This window comes from Rhamphochromis sp. 'chilingali' (assembly GCF_963969265.1).
Source record: "Rhamphochromis sp. 'chilingali' genome assembly, chromosome: 2".
NCBI lineage: Eukaryota > Metazoa > Chordata > Actinopteri > Cichliformes > Cichlidae > Rhamphochromis > Rhamphochromis sp. 'chilingali'.
Window position 1 is genome coordinate 36,871,845 of NC_137930.1, and position 19,882 is coordinate 36,891,726.

The 19,882-nt window shown below is 39.4% G+C and overlaps 1 protein-coding gene across 6 annotated transcripts in view; it reads right to left on the bottom strand.

Annotated features, from left to right (window-relative positions):
- tcf4 (transcription factor 4) overlaps window positions 1–19,882 on the bottom strand; it is a 257,661-nt gene that overhangs the window by 13,923 nt on the left and 223,856 nt on the right. For all 6 annotated transcript variants that reach the window (XM_080867581.1, XM_080867580.1, XM_080867582.1 and 3 more), the window contains 3 exons: window positions 19,410–19,489; window positions 18,997–19,206; window positions 3,925–4,063 (listed from right to left, as the gene is read on the bottom strand). In XM_080867581.1, the coding sequence (XP_080723707.1) occupies window positions 3,925–4,063; window positions 18,997–19,206; window positions 19,410–19,489 (429 nt within the window). The remainder of the gene's footprint in view (window positions 1–3,924; window positions 4,064–18,996; window positions 19,207–19,409; window positions 19,490–19,882) is intronic.

The window sequence follows — 19,882 nt, forward strand, 5'->3', positions numbered from 1 at the left end:
AGACGTTGATTCTTCCACCTTTTTTAAGTGTAAGTAAGTGTAAGGCTTGTTTTAATAACCAGCCATCTTCTTAACATGCTTAACGTTAACATAAACTCCAGGTGCCACCGCAGCACGGGACTAATATTTGCTGAAAACGAGCTGTTTCTATTACAAGCAAGAAAACACAGGGACCTATAAAATTAAATGTACTTACAGTCCTGTTTAAAGTCAATACTTTTACCAGATTTTGACATTCATGGTTTGTTTTCAGTTTTAAAAAGTATTGACATTCATGTGGAGATTAAAACTATCACGTTAAACGTGTGTAAAAAGTAAAAAACTGTTCTGATATCTGCTGCTTTTGTGATAAAATGTTTAATTTTAAATAGAAGCATCGGCTGTAAATTTGAAGTGTAATGGTTACATGCCGTGTAACCATTATACAGCATTTACATGATATTTTGCAGAGCACTGTAACAAGAGCTGGATGGGTATTATAGTAGAGGTGGAGATATGAGAAAGTGCACACTATATGTAACAGTTTGATGAACCTGGTATAATGTCTGATATGTTGATTAAAAAAACGAAACTGACACTTTGTGTCTATATTTGGTTTCACTTGTTGGGTTAAAAACAGCTCATTTAGGTTAACATTTCAGATGGTGTTCCTCGTCTTCACAGGCTTCCGACATGAATGCAGCATCAGTCCTGGTTGAACCCTATTAATTCTCTAGTCAACCTCCAAGATGGCGCCACTGGAGAGTCGTGGTGCAGTCGTACAGCCTCTCTACCCTCTGACTGTCTCTCTCCTCAGCTGAACAGTGCAGTCTTTATTTGACGTCTGTATGGATCCGTCACTGGGACGCTGCCAGCATCTCAGTCAACACAAAACACTCGAGCACTGTGTTCCCCTCACCCTGTACACACACACACACACACACACACGCCAGCCAACTGTCGGCCATTTTGAATCCCCGTCTGCCTGACTGGAGGCATTTTGTGAGCAGCTTTGAGTGACGTCCCGTGTTTGGTTGGTGTGTTTGTGTGTGTGTCTCTTTACATACAATCAACTGTGTGTTTGTGCATAAATAGCTGCAGCGAAATAGACGTTAAACTGTGAAAAGTGACTTTGTGCTTCTGAATGGCTGATTGATAACACGCAGTCACAAAGTGACGCCGGCGGAGACAAACGCGAAATTCGAGGACGCACCTCCATGTTAATTAAAGCTTCTTCTCAGGGCTGTTTCTTTTGTCTTACTCACATCCTTCCCTCGTGTTCTAGCTTCCTTTACCGCTCGGCGTTCTCAAAAGCTGTGAGCAGAGGTTAAGTCTGACGTGTGTTAACACTGGAAAGCTGTGTGGTGTTAACAAAGTGCTACAGCACAATGCACCGCACAAACGAAATCTGAAACTGACTAAAGGTCCTCAAAGTGTCCTTTGTCCAGCAGGCTCTTATTCTGAACAATGTGCTGCTACATTAACAGAGTTTGTTTTTTTTGCCAAAGTTGTTATATACTTACAGCTATTTCCTAGTATTTAGTAGCAAACCCCAGTATATACTTCTTTTGTGTTCTCCTACTATTATCTATTTTAATTATTGCAGTTATTATTTCTGATACTGTGGGTTTTTTTAAGTACTTATCAACAAATCTAGCAATGTTTTGGACAAATCAAAGCTACTTTCTATAGAACACAGTTGCCAGCCCTGCACCATAAGCTCTCAATAAGGTGCCGCTCTCCACTTCTACTCCAATTCATATCACTGTTTTTGAAACATTGGTTATTATTAATTCTTCATTTATTACTTTCTTTGGTCTTTGTTTTGGTAAAATCCAGCTAGAAAACTGTTCTAGTTTAGAATATTCTCTGGAAAAAGGGAAGATATAACAGTCTAAGGCTTCACTCTACACCTCTTTGGTCATGAATTTGTGGTTTTCCTGTTTAATTCAATTCTATGTTGTCAAAAAAATATTTCTGTTGTTACTTATTGTTACACATTTTTGAAAAAATAACTGAAATGAAATTACTATCATTATCAGTTAGACAGCAACAGAGAGGACCATTATCAGTGTGTTCTGGTGGTCTTAGGGCAGCTGACATAGATATAAATGATTGTGTGACAGGAAACAAACATTCGGTTACTTCCAACATTCTTTCTAATGAGTCATTTCACATAAATATATGTGATATTGCAGTACAGTATTTGTACGTAACTTATGCTTGTGCTGTTTTTTTGCTAGACAAAACTGCCTAATTTAATCAGGATTTTAGAAATGCAGAGCAGCAGCTCATGTTTGAAGTTTCTCTGCACTTAAGTTGTAACTGTTAATATATAGTTTTTATGGGCTGTGCTTTAGTAAATGTTTCATACTCGTGTTTATTGACAATAGAAACTTTATTTGGCTGTAAAACTATATAGCAAATGTGAATATGAAACATTATGAACACAGGCTGTTGCATGTAAGCTTCAGAGAACCAGGCTACACTGTTCTGTTCGCATTTTGCAGGCCTATAGGTGCAACCTCATGGCTTAAATAAATAATGGCTGTGATGCGTGACATGTTTAAAACTCTGAATCACAACTGCAAAGACTGACATAAATCCTTATTTTCCAAATGTGTCCTTTTGGTTGAGTGGACCAGACTGTGGATGCACCAAATGGATTATGTTTATTTAAAAGCCGTGTTTAATTTGGGAGAACTGACTATTAAAATTATATTAATAATATAGAAATCCACGTATCAGCACATGTTATACACTGAAATAACATTACCCAGTTTGTTGAGCTAATACCATAAATATTGCACAAGTATGAATGCAACATACCATCAATATTGTATATAACATAACTATTAAAGTTAATAATTGTTTTGAAGTTGAGAAGAAGACAGAGGAGGAAGCCACAGGTCTGCCACTATAATTGTGCGCTTGCTGCCAAATCCATTTTAATAGCCTTTATTTACAGCCTCCACACACCCTCAGCCCTGTGTGTGTGTATGAGTTATGAACTGATGCAGAAGTAAGGAGTAATAGCTTCTTCTTCTTCTGCCAGAGTGTGTGTATGTGTGTTTTCTCCCTCTCACCTCATTACACACTTGGCTGTGGTCGGCGCTGGCTGAACTTTGCTGCCAGCAGAGTCATTTTCAGCCTTTAAAATTGAGCACAGGGCTAATTTGCTACACAGTGCACTCATATACACATTTCCCTCCTGCATATTCATATCACACACACGGTGTATTTGTTTAGCCTGCTCGGGCGATGAAATTCTGAACCTGACCCAGGTAAGGTTTTCCCAGTTTTCTCTTCCTCCAGTTTATCTCCAGTTTCTTTTTCTGTACGTTTTCTGGTTGCACTTTTTTAGGTTGTCCTGTGTTGGGATTAACTTCCAGACCTCCTATTTTTTCTCTTCTGTTTGTTTACTACTTCTTCTTTTTTGGACAATTTCTTCTCCTCCTCCTTCCTACTAATTATGATCTACTTGAGAGATGCTGCCTTTACTCTTTCTTGGATCGTTGTATTGTTTTAAATCATGTTTGTCCATTGTCTTTGCTTACTTTTTTATTATCATCATATAGGCCCAGAAACACTCCTTTCTTGTGCTTGCACATGAACAAACCCTTGATGTGAGATTCCTCTGCCTACACGAAGCAGTGGCAGATGTTGGTACTGTTTGTCCATCACTGCTGCATCTTTGTTTCTTTATCTGGACATTGTTCTTATTTATGAAATGAAACATCTGGTAAAAAGAAAGACACAGCCGAGAATACCAGTACTTACTTTCTTTCTTGTGCGTACGTTTGGATCGAAGCGATTTTTTTTCCATATAAACACTTGATGTTGAGAAAAAGGTTTATGCTTCAGTGTGAGCCAGGGAACATTCATCTGGGGACACTGGCAGATGCAGCGTTTTTGTAATTTATCTATGAGTGTGCAGGGTCTCACCACGGTACGGGTCAGGCTGGCTGAGGTCCGGCGAGGTGGCTGACTGAACCGGCAGCTGAGGTACCGGCACCTGACCCCCCATCGAATGTCCTCCACGCAAACCGCCCACACTGCTGCCGTCTTCTCTGTGAGAGCCCACCTGGAGAACAGAGAGGAAAGGTGTGAGGGAGAGTTTCAACGAACAGCTGCTCTGATTCTGTCTACAGTCAGGACTGCAAAACAAAGCATCTTCCAGTTTCTAAGTCCAGATGTAATCTGAGCATTGGTCTACTCTGATGTTCTCCAGGTTCTTTTGTAGAATGTCTTAACTTTTGTCATTTCTGTGGAGGTTTTCTTTACCAGCAGGGTTTTGATCTCATGAGCCTTCTGAATTTAAAGGAGTTTGACCTTGATTAAAAACAACGATATATATGTCTGTCACTTTAATTAATTAAATTTAAGTTATACACTGCCACTTTAAAAAACACTTGCCTTCAGCCACTTCACATTGAAAGGTAACGACTATAATATTAAAGAGAGACCGTCTTTCCTATGAGCAAGCACTTGGCAACCGTGGAAAGGAAGAAGTCTCTTAACATGATGAGACCTCCTACTGAACCAGGATCAGCCATCTACCTCAACCAGTTGAGGGGTGAGGAGACAGAGAAAGGAGAGAAGAGCCCCACAGACAACAAAAAACCACTCTGTAGTTTTTAAACAGGTTAATCATACAAGGTTATATAGCATTTTTACTGGGGACTACTTCTAAAGGCGGATTAGCACACCCTGTTGAATTTGGCAGCAGGATGGCTTATGTTGAGTCCATGTGTGTGTTCATTATAATAAGGAACATGTCACCAAGTGCAACATCTGCAACACTGATGTGTTTTCAATAGTTTTTGGACAACAATGGATTTCTGTGGTTTTGTTACACAGGCAATATCCTTTTAATCAGATCAGTTCGCTGATGGCTTTGGTTATTTTGCATGACTTTCTGACCATAAGAAAAATACTAAACATTACGACATATCACTTGAAAGTCAGTAAGCACTAGTCCACACACTAATTTCTTTATTTTAAGCTGAGTTTTTATCAGTTTCTAACAAGAGTTTTAAAAATCCTTTAGTATGGATATTTATATGAAGCAAATGTATGAATTTCATTTACCCTCTTAAAATCCTCCAGGTCATGGACAACCCACCGAGGTAATGGGATAAGATTTGGGAAAATACTTTTATTACTTTAATTTATTACTAATTAGAGTACTTACTTCATTTCTATTGTCTGTTTATATTAGGAATTTTATGGTATCATTTCACTTTTCATGAAACAAACACTGTAAATTGTAATGAACTCTTCCTTCCTTTCTTCCCTGAGATGTTGTAGTTCTGTCTTTGCCCTGTTGAGGGCAACCTCACCCTTCCTAATACACTGAAGATCCCCATCGCTCCTATCTTTCCAATCTCACATGCATCATTCCCATCAGTGTTTTTTTTTATTATTAATTTTCCATTTTTCCAATTTTCCAGACTCCCTGTTTTCACAAGTGTGTGTGTTCGTGTGTGATTGTGTGTTTCAGTACAGGTTCATATCTCCATGTCTGACATGTATATTTACAGTTTCTTCTTTTTTTGGCTCCAAATTGTGTCTCCTTGTTTTTCATGTGGATTTCAGGGAAATACTGTATGGGTGCGTGTGTGTATGTGTGTTCTTTGCTGAATCCTATCCATCTGTCTACCACACACACACATGTACATGCACACACACATGACAGCACAACAACTGACAATTATCTTAATGCCCATATGTTTAATTGTGGGATTTCTAATTCCCAGAGCACCAAGTAGCTTCCAGCAGGGACTCACTGTTTTGGCACGAGATGGATTTTTTTTTTGAAGTGTGCGTGTGCGTGTGTGTGCGGGCTTGTTTGTGTGTGATGCCAGCTTTCTCATGGCATCCTGTGGTTCTGGTCTCTTTCTCACCCTCCCTTCCCTGAGCTTTGTTTTACTTTGAACATTTCAGCGGGGCTGTTGATAAATATGAATTATGATGATGGGTATGCTGTAAAACAGTCCGATATGAATGTCGGGTACAGACCTTACACACCAATCAAAGCTGAATGGCAGCTCAAACTTTGCATAGACACACTGTTATAATGAGCCTATTCCGTGCTACTATTTTATTCGTTCCCCCAGCCTGACAAAGTGTTCGTGGTGTTTTGGGAGTGGATATGTTACCCTGACCAATCAGCAACCAGTGACGTATCCATTTGGCTGATGTCATCTGCAGTCTAGATGTATGTATTAGTGGTTCAGGGCCACCTTCTTATGTAGTGGTTTATAAATTTAATATTGACTTGGCCTGATTCCATAATGAGGGGTTTAAATGAAGCAACCATTCTCACCTGGCTTGTTCTCATCCTTCATCCATTTTATTTGTATACTTTCGTTGCAGTTTAATAGTTTTAATGTTTCCCTAAATGCATGTGTTTTAATAGTCCTCTGTGCACAGGGCACCCATGCAAAGGTGGTAAACTTGATATCACTGGGCCATACTACATATATAAAGGTTGCATGAATGATATAAGAGTTTTTCTGGGGTGTTGCTAGCAGCAGCTAATGAAGCGTTGATTCGCTGGTCTCACGCTGAGATGAAGAGCAGGCTGCAGAAGTCTGGTGAGCAAATTTCTCAAACTTTTCCAAAGACACCGACTCAAAGTGAAGTCACTTTAGGCGATTTATCATGCCGCTTGCTCAGGGATTTACACGTTTTTTCACATATGCATTCCTCGCTAAGACCAGGAAATGGACTTTGATGTGTAAAATCCCCCCATACAAAACTCTGAGCTGCTGATAAGCTCAGCATCAGCTGGCCCCAGCAGGTTCCTTCTTGTGTCACTAAACTGCAGGTTATGTGATTCTTCAACTTCTGTAAGAACATATATGCACCGTGAAATCGGCGCTCCTAAAAGTCTTTATGATCAGTTGCTGCACCGTGTGCCTCAGTTGGTATTAGCGTAAAAAACACATGACACTCAAAATAAAAGCAGGACCAGGATTCCAACTTGGAAAGTAGAAAGCACATCCAGCTAGGAAATCCCGGATGCTGCATTGGTAAATAGACATCATGTTATGTGTTGCTTTTCTAGTCATCCATTCACATATACATGCATACAGAGCTTTAGAAATCACTCAAACACTGGCGGATGCATCGGTGCAATCTGGAGTTTATTGCCCTATGAAATTTGGACATGTACGCTAGTGCAAACATTTACTTAAGTCCAACAGAAGCTGTTTTCACAAATTTACTCTGTGACAATTTGAGGACAAGTCAGGACATTTTCCACATGCAGCACATGGCAGGGACTGCTTTAAACGGCATTGCACTCCTGGACGTGCTCCATGTGGTTTAGGTGAGGAAGGTGCCTGAGGTGCAGGAAGAAGGACATATGATCCCCACTTGCTAGAGAAAAATTTACCAGACAATTAACTTTGATTTTCGCGTATCAGCACAATCTGACGTCACATAGGCTTCTTACTGGGGAAAGACCAGTTAATATCTGCTGGGGATTATCTAGAAAAATTATTTATTTTAGTGCATGTTTGAAGGCTACAGTTGGGGAAACAGTGTATATGGATTGTGTAGATGACAGAGCAACACAAATGTATTTTTATTGTTTTTCCCTTTTAAATAAGTACCCAATGACATCACACTTTTTCCTTCAGCTTCTAATACTTTTAAAGACGATGAGGTCTAGAGGTGGTGTTACACATTGCTGTCAGTTTCAGAAAATCAGCTTTTAACTAGATCAAATCTTAACGGTGAAGGTATGTTTTGACATATATTTTAAATGTCTTATATGCTGTGCTTCACTAGTTCAGTTTTTATGTATCCTAGGATAACCATAGTGTAAATAAGGTTGTTTTGAAAACCAAATCCCTCTGTCTGCCTGTTAATCCAGCTGGCTGACAGCGAGGTCTTGCCCACCACATGCCAAACTCCCCTCTCGCTCCGTGCAAATATCACAAAATGTCGACAGGCTTGTCAGCATGGGTGTGTGTTTCTGTGCGCGCATGTGTGTGTGTTTCAAACTGAGCGCCCTCCACCTATCCGTCCATACGTCTGCTTGCTCCCTTATTTATTGTTTGCCTCTCATCTTTCTTTCTGTCTTTTCTTTTCCGTTCTCTGCCTTTCATCACTGCCTGGATTCCCAAATGTAAAATGGCAGCAGAGAGAGAGAAACGGAGAGGGTTTCGTACATTTTTAATGGAGGGCTTTTATATTTCAACAAGCCTTCCCTGTCTCTTCCTTAATTTAGTTCAACGAGGAGAGAAGATGAGGAGACAGATGGAGGAGAAAAATATAAATAAATTACACATAAACTGATCTGCTGCTGGTGTAAACCCGATAGATACCACAAGGTGCAGCCACACCCACTTAGGCACCATTCTTCAGGTTTAAATATAATATCAGCTTTTCAACAAACGGAGATGTCAGAATGTCCCTGAATGCAGCAGGGAGACTTTTAAAAACAGTCACGAATTCATTAACATGTCACAACAACTTCGTAACAGACAAAATTAATTTTCCAGTTTTCACATGATAATGCAACTTTGATTAAACATAAAAATAGAAAAATATACCTCTGTAGGTTTAATTCTGATTGACTATAATTAATAAAGAATGGCTGCCTTGAAGAAGAGAAGTCATTATAAATGTAATGAATATGATTTAAATCAGCGGTCCCCAACCCCCGGGCCTCGGACCGGTACCGGTCTGTGAGTCGTTTGGTACCGGGCCGCGAGTGTTGAGGCTCAGGTGTGAAATGTATGGTTTTCAGGGTTTTTATCGGTTTTCAGCGTTATTTTGTTATCGTTTTTATCGTTTACTCGGTTTTCCTGGGTCTTTTCACGTGTGTTATGAATAAATCTTCTTTTCTTCGGTACCGGTACTAGTTTTATTTTGTTGTATTTATCCGCAACACCTTAAAGGCCGGTCCATGAAAATATTGTTGAGCATAAACCGGTCCGTGGCGCAAAAAAGGTTGAAGACCGCTGATTTAAATAACCAACTTCCCCTCAGGGCCCAGTGACACAGGCCTAGAGACTGGTCGGCAACATTCTGTCAACCACACGTCACTAGGGAAAAATGTGGTCCTTAACCAGCTGGCAAACAGTTGCTGGTAGCAGCTAGGTAAAATTAATCAAAAAGAGGTTTACAGTGCTGCAGCTACACTGAAAAACCTCCAAATGTCTCTAGACAACTACAGGTGACTGTGGCAATGTGTTAGCAACCAAAGCAATCACAAAAAAGTTTCTGGTGGATCTCACTCTTTGAAGCAGATTTTTCCCAGCAACAGCAGGAACCATTCGGTAACCAACTGGGGAATACATATTTTTCCCTAGTGACCAGAGGGCACAAGTGGCTCAACGGCCAGTCTCTCATCCTTTATCCCAGTGATCCCTAAACTTTTATATGAACTAAAAAAGTAAACAGTGCCTCCATAAGTCTCTGCTTCTCTCGCTGTGTACAAGCTAAGCAACCACTGCAGCTGCTAAAGCCACAACGCTTGTGCAGGAGGAGGCCGGGGTGGATAGATCAGTCAACATCCTGTTTCATATATTTTAACAGAAACCCAGACTCCCGAATACCTACCTAAGAGCTTTTGGTAGATACTAAGGAACTACTGCTGGTTTACACTGCGTGAGGCTTTGTGGTTAGGCATTCAGACGGTACTGCTGAAGGAAATACAGTAGCAGACTTTGTCACACCCAGGCTGGTGAATGTTAAGAGGTTCAAGTTTAAAAAGTTCCCAGATTTATAAAAAAAAAAAAAAAAAAAATCAAACAATAAGCTGATGGATAATGTCTCAGTCTGACAGGCATGTGTACGTTTGTTTCCGTTTAACTATTTGACAATCATTGATATGCAACACATTTCCATCGCACCTAATAAGGGCTAAAAGGGTTTGTTCGGCAAACCTTTAGGCAAAGAATTACAGTGTAAACATTCTACATTAGTAACAATATAAGGATATTGGAAAAATTTGTTTTAATGTCATCCTAAAATAATCTTATCTGATTTTATCCCTGTTCCAACAACATTAATTCCATTATTTTATGTACTGTATAAATGTTCTTGCAATGAACCAAGCAGAGTCAGAGACAAACATAAAGGCAAAGGTGCTGAGTACCTGTCATCTGCAATGCTACTGATCAGTGGGATCAGTGCACTCTTTTAAAACGAGTGTGCGAATCCAATGATTGCGCAGGAAGATGAAGGAGAAGAGAAAGAAGAGAATTTCTGGGTCACGGGATGACACACATTTCTCATGCAGTCGTAAACAGGAGGGAGAAGTCTGCCCCTGCTGCTGCGGTCACAAATCCGAGAGAAGGAAAATAAACTTTGCATCTCTGTAAATTGTAATATTTCACCCTGCATTAGTTGGATTCCTGCAATTTCCATTTGTCGTTTTCAATTATTGTTGAAAAGCAAAAAGAAAACCAACTCTGCAAGATAAAATTCAGAGCACAGAGCAGGAGAGGAGATAACATAAAGCAGGGTGTCCAGTGTGGTGTCCCAACCTTAGCATGTTGGTAACTGCGTCCTCTTATCTTATTTTTGTTACAGTCGTGTTTTGTTAGATTTTAGTGACTGAACTACTTGGTTAACCTAAAGTTAAAAAAACATTAAAAGGAAATCTCTTCATTTGTTGCTTCTTTATGATAAAAGTGGAAAAAAAACAAAAACAGAAAACGAGGAAACATCTTCCAGTAAATATAAGAAAAAAGAAAAACCCTCACACCTCTGTGACGTGTTTTTAAAGACATGCTAAATCACTGTGAGACCCAAAAGTAAACCACTCGGTTACAATGCAACACTCTTCTGTAGCTGTGATACACATTTGCTAATGAAACTGTAAATAAACTTGAACAAGCGCACACACTGCTACACATACTGGAACATTGAACACAGCCTTTCCTCTGTGCACACTGAACGTTTGACAGAAAGCACCTGCAACATCAGCGCACGCACACACACACACACACACACACACACACACACACACACACACACACACACACACACACACACACACACACACACACACACACACACACACACACACACACACACACAAAAGACTGCTATTGACATTGGACTTCCACAGGGGAAACTACAGTGACATTTTCCAGTGGTGTGACATGTATGCATTTTTTCCCCAATTTCCATTTAATTAATGGAGTGAAGGACGACAGACTCCTTGTCACTTAAAATGCCGTTTAAGTATAAGACATGAAACAGAGGAAAATAGGTGGACAGAAATGGAATTATGTCATGTGGAAAAATGTTGTTCTTGTTATTTTTTCCTCTTTTGGAGCAAATTCCATCAGGATGATCTGTTATTTCTGTTTAAAAAATAACCCAACTTTTTACTTGTAGTCTTAAGTACTTTACCTTTAAGATACCAACAGATAAATTACAAAGAAAAATTTGTGTAAACATTTAACAGTTACTGTGTTTAAATCTAAAAGTGCAGCTTTGCAGCTTTCACCCTTTAACTTTTTAAATGTAACTTTCTTTACGTTATATGCACTGTTGACATGCACTGCTTCTTTAATAGATTCAGTGTATTTAGCTACATGTATGTAAGATTTTCAGATCTGAATCTAGGACAGCAGCTACTTTTTGCAAAGATGTCCATACTGTTTAAAATATCTTTTTTTTAAATATTTTTTTCTTTTTCCTTAATTTATGTATATAAATATAGATTTGAATATTAAAGCTGATGAAGTTCATTTATTTTATACTTGTACTATTTTTCAATATTAAGCATACTTGCTATGTTCCTATTACTTATTTGTAATATGAGTATTTATTAAACAATACAAAATGAAATTGTTGTCCCATTTGGATTTTCATATAAACATGGATGAGATTTATGCATGTTCCATTGCTTCTGCTTCAAAACTATGTTGTATCACGTAATTATCCAGGTTGTTACAGTTTATTTATCTAATTATCTTCATGAACAAGAGGCTGAACACAAATACCCAATGATCATAACCTCATTCTCTCATAAATATTCATAATACACTGCAGAGCTGTTGAACAGAGCGCAAAGGCAAAGTGTTTTAACCCAACTTTACGACCATATAAGCAGGAAGGAAACTACCTATGTTCTTTTGAAATAAATGGTAACCATATTTAAAGCATTTAAACATTTTTTCTTTTCATTTCAGTTTTTTGCTGTGCAGTCAGCACATCACTTCCATTTTTACACCTATTTTGAGGCATCATGGCCAGCAGTATGGGGCCACTTGCACATTACAATTCTACTCTATATTATAACTGAAAATGCCATTAAAAACCAGGCACATTAATCTGCTCCAGCCTCGACTCTTCTGGGAAGGTTTTCCATGAAAAATTTTAGGCCACAGGGATTTGTTGGAAGCATACCATTGTCTGAAAAAAACCACGGTGTGCCTTAACATGGAGATTGTAACTACTATTGTAAGGAGGTAAATGGGGGCAGTAGACTTCTATCAGCTTATATGAATGAATTTAGTGTTGCAGATTATTAAAAGACATAAATGTGTTTCACAGCACTGATGCAGATTATGATCCATTTCACTTTACTGTAACCCTGCTTAATGGAGGGAGGAAGAGAGGCTTTTCTCTCTTAACCTTTCCCCTCTTTTTAGAGACACCCTCCAAACTGAGCCAGGATGCAGTAAAATAATGAGCGTGACTTAAACACATCACTGGCAGGCAGACTGCAGAGACAGAAAACAAACTCTAAAACCTTCAGTGAGAGTCTGGGGAGCACAGTCTTTTCTTCCTCTCCAATTTGTTTTAAATCAGATCACATTTAGTTAAATGTCACATCACTTTGCTGCTCATCTGCTTTGTTGGCAGCATGCAATGATGGGATCAAGCTACTTTGATATCAGCCCAGTGATGGTCCAAGATCATTTAAGTCACTTGAATAACAGCATGCCTAAATGACAGAAGGTAAAATGTTGGAACCCATGAGCTAACTTCTGTCTTTACATATTTTAATTTGTGTGCATGATGCACTGATGCTTATGTACTGTATATGTCTCCCCCTCTCACATCAGTCTACCACCTGTTTTCCCAGAGTTATGACCTCAGCTTGCAGGCGTCTCTGCCTAACACTGCCAAACTACATACAGCTGTGAGTATGTGTGTGTGTGTGTGTGTGTGTGTGTGTGTGTGTGTGTGTGTGTGTGTGTGTGTGTGTGTGTGTGTGTGTGTGTGTGTGTGTGTGTGTGTGCAGCAAGAGAGAAAGAGAAGTAAGTACATCTAGACAGCAACATCAAAACAAAAAGGACAGAAAAAATATGTAATAATACAAAGTAAAATGAGACAAAGGTGTGTGTGTGTGTGTGTTTGGGAAAGAAATGATTAAAAACAGACACAAAACAGAGTAGTCACATGTGTAGGGGAGTAAATGGAAAAAAACAAAAACAAATGAGAAACAAAGAGTGAAAACAGAAGAGGAGGGGGACTAGGAAAAGAAAGACAGGAAAGGGAAGAAAAAAATTGAGGAAAAGGGTGGGAAGGGGAAGGAAGAAAGGTAGGAAAGGAGCGATAGTGCATGCATGCATATAGAAAAAGTAGTCAGTCTCAGTGCAAAGACAATGGAGTCATTTTGGAGATGACATCACCCCTTCCTCTCTCACTTGTTTCTTTTTTTCCCTGCATTTCTATGGAGTCACTTCCTTTCAAACTTCCTGTTTATGCTGTACACACACCAATAAATTTCCACAATGCCTTTGTGGCTAATTTTCCAAAACGTTCATTAAATTAAATTATGAGTACATGGAGTTTATTTGTCCAAACCTATGACAATATCCCTTAACTATATTCAATGGCAAGCTAAGATGTTTACAGGAGAGCCAGGTTTTATTACACAGACCACAATACTCGCCTCCTAGGTCACAGTCTTTGTCAGTCATGCTTCTATTTGCTAAAAATAAATCCAGAATTGATTAAATCAGCATTTTGCTGCTGTGGCTTCAGAGACGTGCAAAAGGTGTCCTTTGCATCTGACGCAGCGATGTCTTATTTTAAGAGACAGTTTTCAGAAGCAAACAAGTCCACATGTGGAGTTTAAAGGGTTTATCAGCCGGGGAACTGGAGTTTGAAGCTTTTTTTTTTTTTTTTTTCTTCACACCCTGGAGGACGGGGCTGTGGCCCCCCCACACTCCCTAGCAGATCGTTACATGGAGAAACCTTTGGAATACAAGCGCGCTGATCCACACAGGTATGCACACGGGTGTTCACTGCTCGTAGACCCAAATTACACCTTTCTTGGCTGCTACTTCGAAGCACATCTGTCCTGCGTGCTGCACAACAACATTGAATATTTAGTATTTACTGCTGTTTACACTTAGCTAGATTAATGCGATGGTGTTGTGTTTAGTATGTTGCTTTGGTTTTTTTTTGTCTTTTTTTTGCTTGTTTTCTATTCTTCTCTCAACAGGTGATCCAGGAGATTTTTATTTTTTTTCTCCCCCCCTTTCTCACTGTCCCTCTCCCCTTCTGTTTTTCCTTTCTTTCCTCTTTCTTTCTCCCTTTCCTATCCCTCACTCATGTCTGTCCCATCTGTAACATCTGAAAATAAAATATAATAAATAATAAAAACAAAGATCGACCAAATGGACCAATACGGCAATGCCACGATGATCCATTTGGCAAACTAAATCCATTGGGTATCCTTGTTGGTCTTCAGACAACAATTCTGAAAGAAAAAAAAAAAAAAAAAAAAAAAAAAAAGAGTTTGAAGCTTCAACATTGTGCTGTGAAGTCAGAAGCTATCTTAGATGGATGAAAGTTGGAGTACTAAGTTAAAAGCTAGCAACACTAGCAAGTTTGATTAGCAAGCTGCATTCATAAACAATATGGCTGCAAAGAAGAGACACAGTTAATTAGTGCTAAAGTAAAAGACTAGAACTGAGAAACTACCCTAAGAGGGTAAGACTGATTTTTGTACCACACTGTAAATTTGGGCATTTTAATGCTTGAGTCTGTGGAGATTGGCTCACTTTTGAAGGCAGCCTAAAGTGACAGCTGGAGGAACTGCAGTATTTGTTGACTTCATTTTTTGTGCTACATTTCGCTCACTTTTTACTTCTGCTTTCACTCACCTGTTAGCTTTGGTCACTAAAAACAACTTGGTAAACTTGAGGCTTGGATTTATATTTGCCTCTGGAAACATTAGCACCATTAAAAAATTATCTAGTACATTGAAATGTGATGCCAACAGGTTACAAGCGTCCATATGTGACAGTTTTGGAGTGAGAGACCTGTTATAGTACAGATGCCAAAACACACTGTGCATCTCTGTAAGACACCAGCAGCTTTGACAAAATGCAAGAAATTGACACCATGGGAATAAAAAATGAGCTGAAAGTTTACATCTGTTCACACAAGTGAAGACTTTCAACACAATATTTTTCAAAAATTTTCACACTTATATCAATGTTGAAGATCGCATTCATCACACAGGTAGCTGCAAGAGAACTTTAAGCCAGTTAACATCTTATAAAAAGGTCTCAATTTATTTTCCTTCGCTTCTGCAGAAATGTCCAATAAGGACTGGTTTAAAATGAAAAGAAACAGTTTGGGAGACCCCGTGAAGTGATGTGACCCAGTCAGAGGGGGTGTGATGTGTGCAGTTACAGAGCTGCTGTGTTTTCAGTCTTACATTAATGAGTCTATTTTTCTATCAGCCAATAATCCAAAGCCTGAATAAACACACACACATGGGTCCTAATGACAACACAGGGAGTCATTTATGAGCTTCTGTGTGCGTGTGTGCTTTAAAGAGCCCGAAAGTAAACACTGTTTTTCAGCACTCATCCGTCACTTCATTTTCATTCTCTTTTTCCACCGGCTGCTTACATATAAAAACAAATCCAAAATGTATTTGGATTAGTTTTGCTATTAATCCCAAAAGTAGTTTAGAAAAATATTAACCTTAACAAGAAGTGAACGCAAAATGTTTTCCGGGGCTGAAATTCCAAATCACTTCATGAAGCATAATGCCAAGTTTGTATCTGGGGACGTCCAAAGAGCAAAGAAGTGCTTAGAATGATCTCCAGATGAAGCGGAAAAGTAGTTTGCAAGTATTTCCCTTCATTTTAAGCCAGCAAATTTAACAGCAAACTTAAAATTACGTCACGTCAAACGCATTTTTTCATGTCTCTCAAGTCTAACAGAAACTTTTAAAATGTTTTTAGAACTTAAAATCTGAATATCAGCCAAAGTCTGTGAGTAGTTTTTTTTTCTTAAATATATGAACAGAGACATCATTAAGCTTCCTATTAATTTGCAGGATTTACCATTATTATATCATCCTCTTATTGACTTCCTTTAGCGTACAATTTAAATGTCTTTTGAAATCAGAATACCAAACTGACCTATTTGGTTTTATTTTGGTAAAAACTATTTGATGAAAGTAGCTGCATAACACTAAAACCTACCTGTCAGTTTCTCCACAAATACTATCCCCAAAACTAGTTTCTAAACCTGAACATCAAGCTAATAACCCACAATTCACAGGGTACAGTAATTTATTACTGTACAGGTAGAAAGTGACACATTATTTTTGCCATTGTCAGCATCACACAAAATAATGGGTATTAAAAATTTACTGACTAATGACAAATGTGACCATTACGTTGAGCAAAGTTTGTGTGAGGTCCCTTTAGGCAATCATTGTATGCACGTTTCATTAAAATCTGACTAATACTGTAGGAAGGAGTAGCGTTTCTAATGATTTGTGGATGGATGGACACACGAAGGATGCCTCGCCCTTTTCTCTTCACGATGCTAATAGCAGTGAAATAGTGACTTTCTTGTGCCCAGCTTTGGTCCCAACCAACATGCCTTCAAAGCACAAGCTAAAAGAGGGAAATGTCCCCAGTAGATCAGCAGCTAAGACTTCTCTGCACAGCTTAAAAATGACACATCCTAATTTGACTCATTATTAAACACTTAGAGGTTTATTAGAAGCATTTGCGTGTGTAATCTAGTTCAACAGCGCTTCACTGGGGCTAGCCCTCCTCATGTGATGGATGAAATGTTTGAAACACTTTGTACACCAACAACTGCTGTAATGTCACCAAGTAGAATCAAAACTTTCTGTTTAAGCTTCATAAAAACAGAGGTTGTTGTGTTGGGTTAAAATAGGCTGCCCACGTGTTCCTAATAAAACGCATGGTGAGACTAAAGAAGCAGGAAGGACAAATAAAAATACGACTGTACGCAGGAAGACCGACAAAACTGGACGACACCTATGAAACTCTGAGCTGCAGTATACAGAGACAGCTGGACAGACATGCGTGAGAAGAAGATGATCTCTAGGGGAGCCAGCCAGCACACACACCAACGCACACAACACGCCCTTCAACCACAGGTGCTCTCCATTTAGAAAACAACACTTCAAAGTAAATACTTTAACAAAGAACAGAGACAGAGGGACAAAGCTCCTGAACTACTGTAGTGGGAACACAGCAAAGTGCTGCTGGCATCCCCTACAGCCTGCTGTGCTCATTACAGCCACAACAAAACATTGTTGGATCAAAAACGCTGCCAAAAAAACAGGCCTGCAAATGAGGAGTATTTGCAAACTTTGAAAACTAAAACATGATGTCTTCAAATATCTTGTTTCTCACATAATACATAAATACAACTGTGGCAGTTTCAAAAAAGAGAAATTATGTTTTCTATTACGTTTAGAATTTGTTTTGTGGAATCTCCTTAAGGAGAAGAGGACGAGGTGGTCCTCAAAAACACGGAAATCTGTTTGCGGAAGCCAGCCGAGGGGCAGCCAATAGGAATAAAGGGAGCTTATAAGAAGGGGGCCTTACAGGGACAGGAGCTAAAACAGTTTGTGTCATAAACACTTAAAACAACATAAACGGCCATCACAAGGTAAGTAAGGTTTTTTGGGTTTTTTTGAATTATGCAAAGTCTAAATATAACAATGTGGAGCTGGAAATGCACATAATTTGACTTTAAAGGTATTCTTGTAATTTAAGATATTCCATATGGTGTCGAAGTGGACTCAACATAAGTTGAAAAAGGGCCATGCTATAATTTTTTGTAATACCAATTTGTACCGCAGGATGGCGCAGTGAGTGACTGAAGCCCTTATTTACACATGTCACTGAGAGCGCATATTTATTGTAAATACAAATATAGATGAAGCCGACAAAGCCTGTTGAAGATATGGTGGTAGTAAAAGCTAACAGGCAGTCCACGCACAAAATCGTGTTAAAACATTGCGCCCTGGTGGTGAAGGTTTTTGTTAAATTCTGCAGAGGGTGATTACAAAAAGCACCTTTAATGTGACTACAAGTGACAAGAACTTTGAACTAACAGACAGAAAATAGCTCATTTCAGATACTGCCCGAGCTTTAAGACGTAAACAACGCAGGTTTGGCTGAAGATGTTCAAGCATCTGGAATTGTTTATACTGTGTACTGTATTTTATAATGGGCTTTCTCTCGCCCTCCTACATCTCCTTATGTCACACAGCTGTTTTGTTCTTTATGTTTATTGTTTCAAGTTGAAAAAAGGGCCCCAAAGTCTTAAATATGGAAAACATTACTGCTGTCTCACTTCATGTTTTCAGTTTAAACCTCCTCTCCATTCACGTTTGCTCTCATCTCTTCCTCACATTTTTTCAGTTGTGTGAAGTTTCACATTTTCTAAGTGACTTTTAAATATACAAATCTGGTCTAATTAACAGCACAAAAGGAAAGGCTGTTTTTAAGTTTTATTTTTAGAGTCCTGGGAGCATGAATCAAGTTTCATTAAATATCTTGTAAGCCTGTTTTTTAAAGAATCACATGCCTCTGATTATCTGTGTTGAAGTAACAGAATTTCTGTCCGTTTGTAAGATATTCTCTTTTACTTGTAGGCTAAAGTCTTTGGTGAAGCTCCAGAACATTTAAGCAATGCTTTCTTTTTAACTCCTACAAGACTTGACTTCACAATGTGCCTGGTTCTACTAACCATGACATCACCACAGCATAGACAGACTAACTCAGGTCCTACCATGAGGGAGTGTCTGTTAGCCGATAGCAGCCCCGTTCCATATCCGCTGCCCAGAGCACCCATGGCGCCGTTGTGCGTGTGTGCGGCCCCGATGAGGCCGTGCATGTCTCCGTGACCGCTGGCCATACCCGTTGACGGTCCCACCGCGTGGCTCCGCAGTACGTGAATGGCATCGTCCAAACGCTCCAGGCGGTCCTCGATGCGACTTTGCTGCAGAGTGAAAGGACAAAAAGAGATAAGAAACCTGCTAAATGTTCCTTTAAACTGGTTTTTTTTGTGCAGGACATCTCAAAACCTTGAGAAACAAAACTGCTTTCTACCACCTGTGATGGGTAATTAGAGAAAGTGGAAAAATACGGTTTGGGGTGAACTGACCGATGATCACAGGTGTTTTAGTGTATGTATGTGCTCACCAGAGAGTGCAGTGGAGCCTCGTAGTTTGGCGATGATGCTCCCTGCCCGCCATTCCTCGACCAGACGGCTGAACTGGCAGCTAGGAGAGAGGAGACAAGGACACATCATGTTGAGATGGAGAGGTCTGAGGCAGATTAAAAGCAAGGGCAACTTGAGAGAATTCAGACCAGAGGCGGATATGAGTAGGTGATCGGGATGGGAATTCAACTTTTTTTCTGCTTTTTTACAGTGCAAGCTGACATGTCTTCATTTGTATGTGTTCTTTGATAGGCCCAGTGCACACTGGATACACACCGACCCTCCGTGACCCTGCAGAAAATGGCTGGATGTCCGTGTGGAATAGAGCCAAAACCTCTGCTTTTATATGTCAAAGACAGAAGCCACTCGACGTGCAGCACAAAATGCCAGACAAAACGTCTTTACACACGAGGAGACCCTTTAATCGTATCCACTCGTGGTGATCAGACATAAT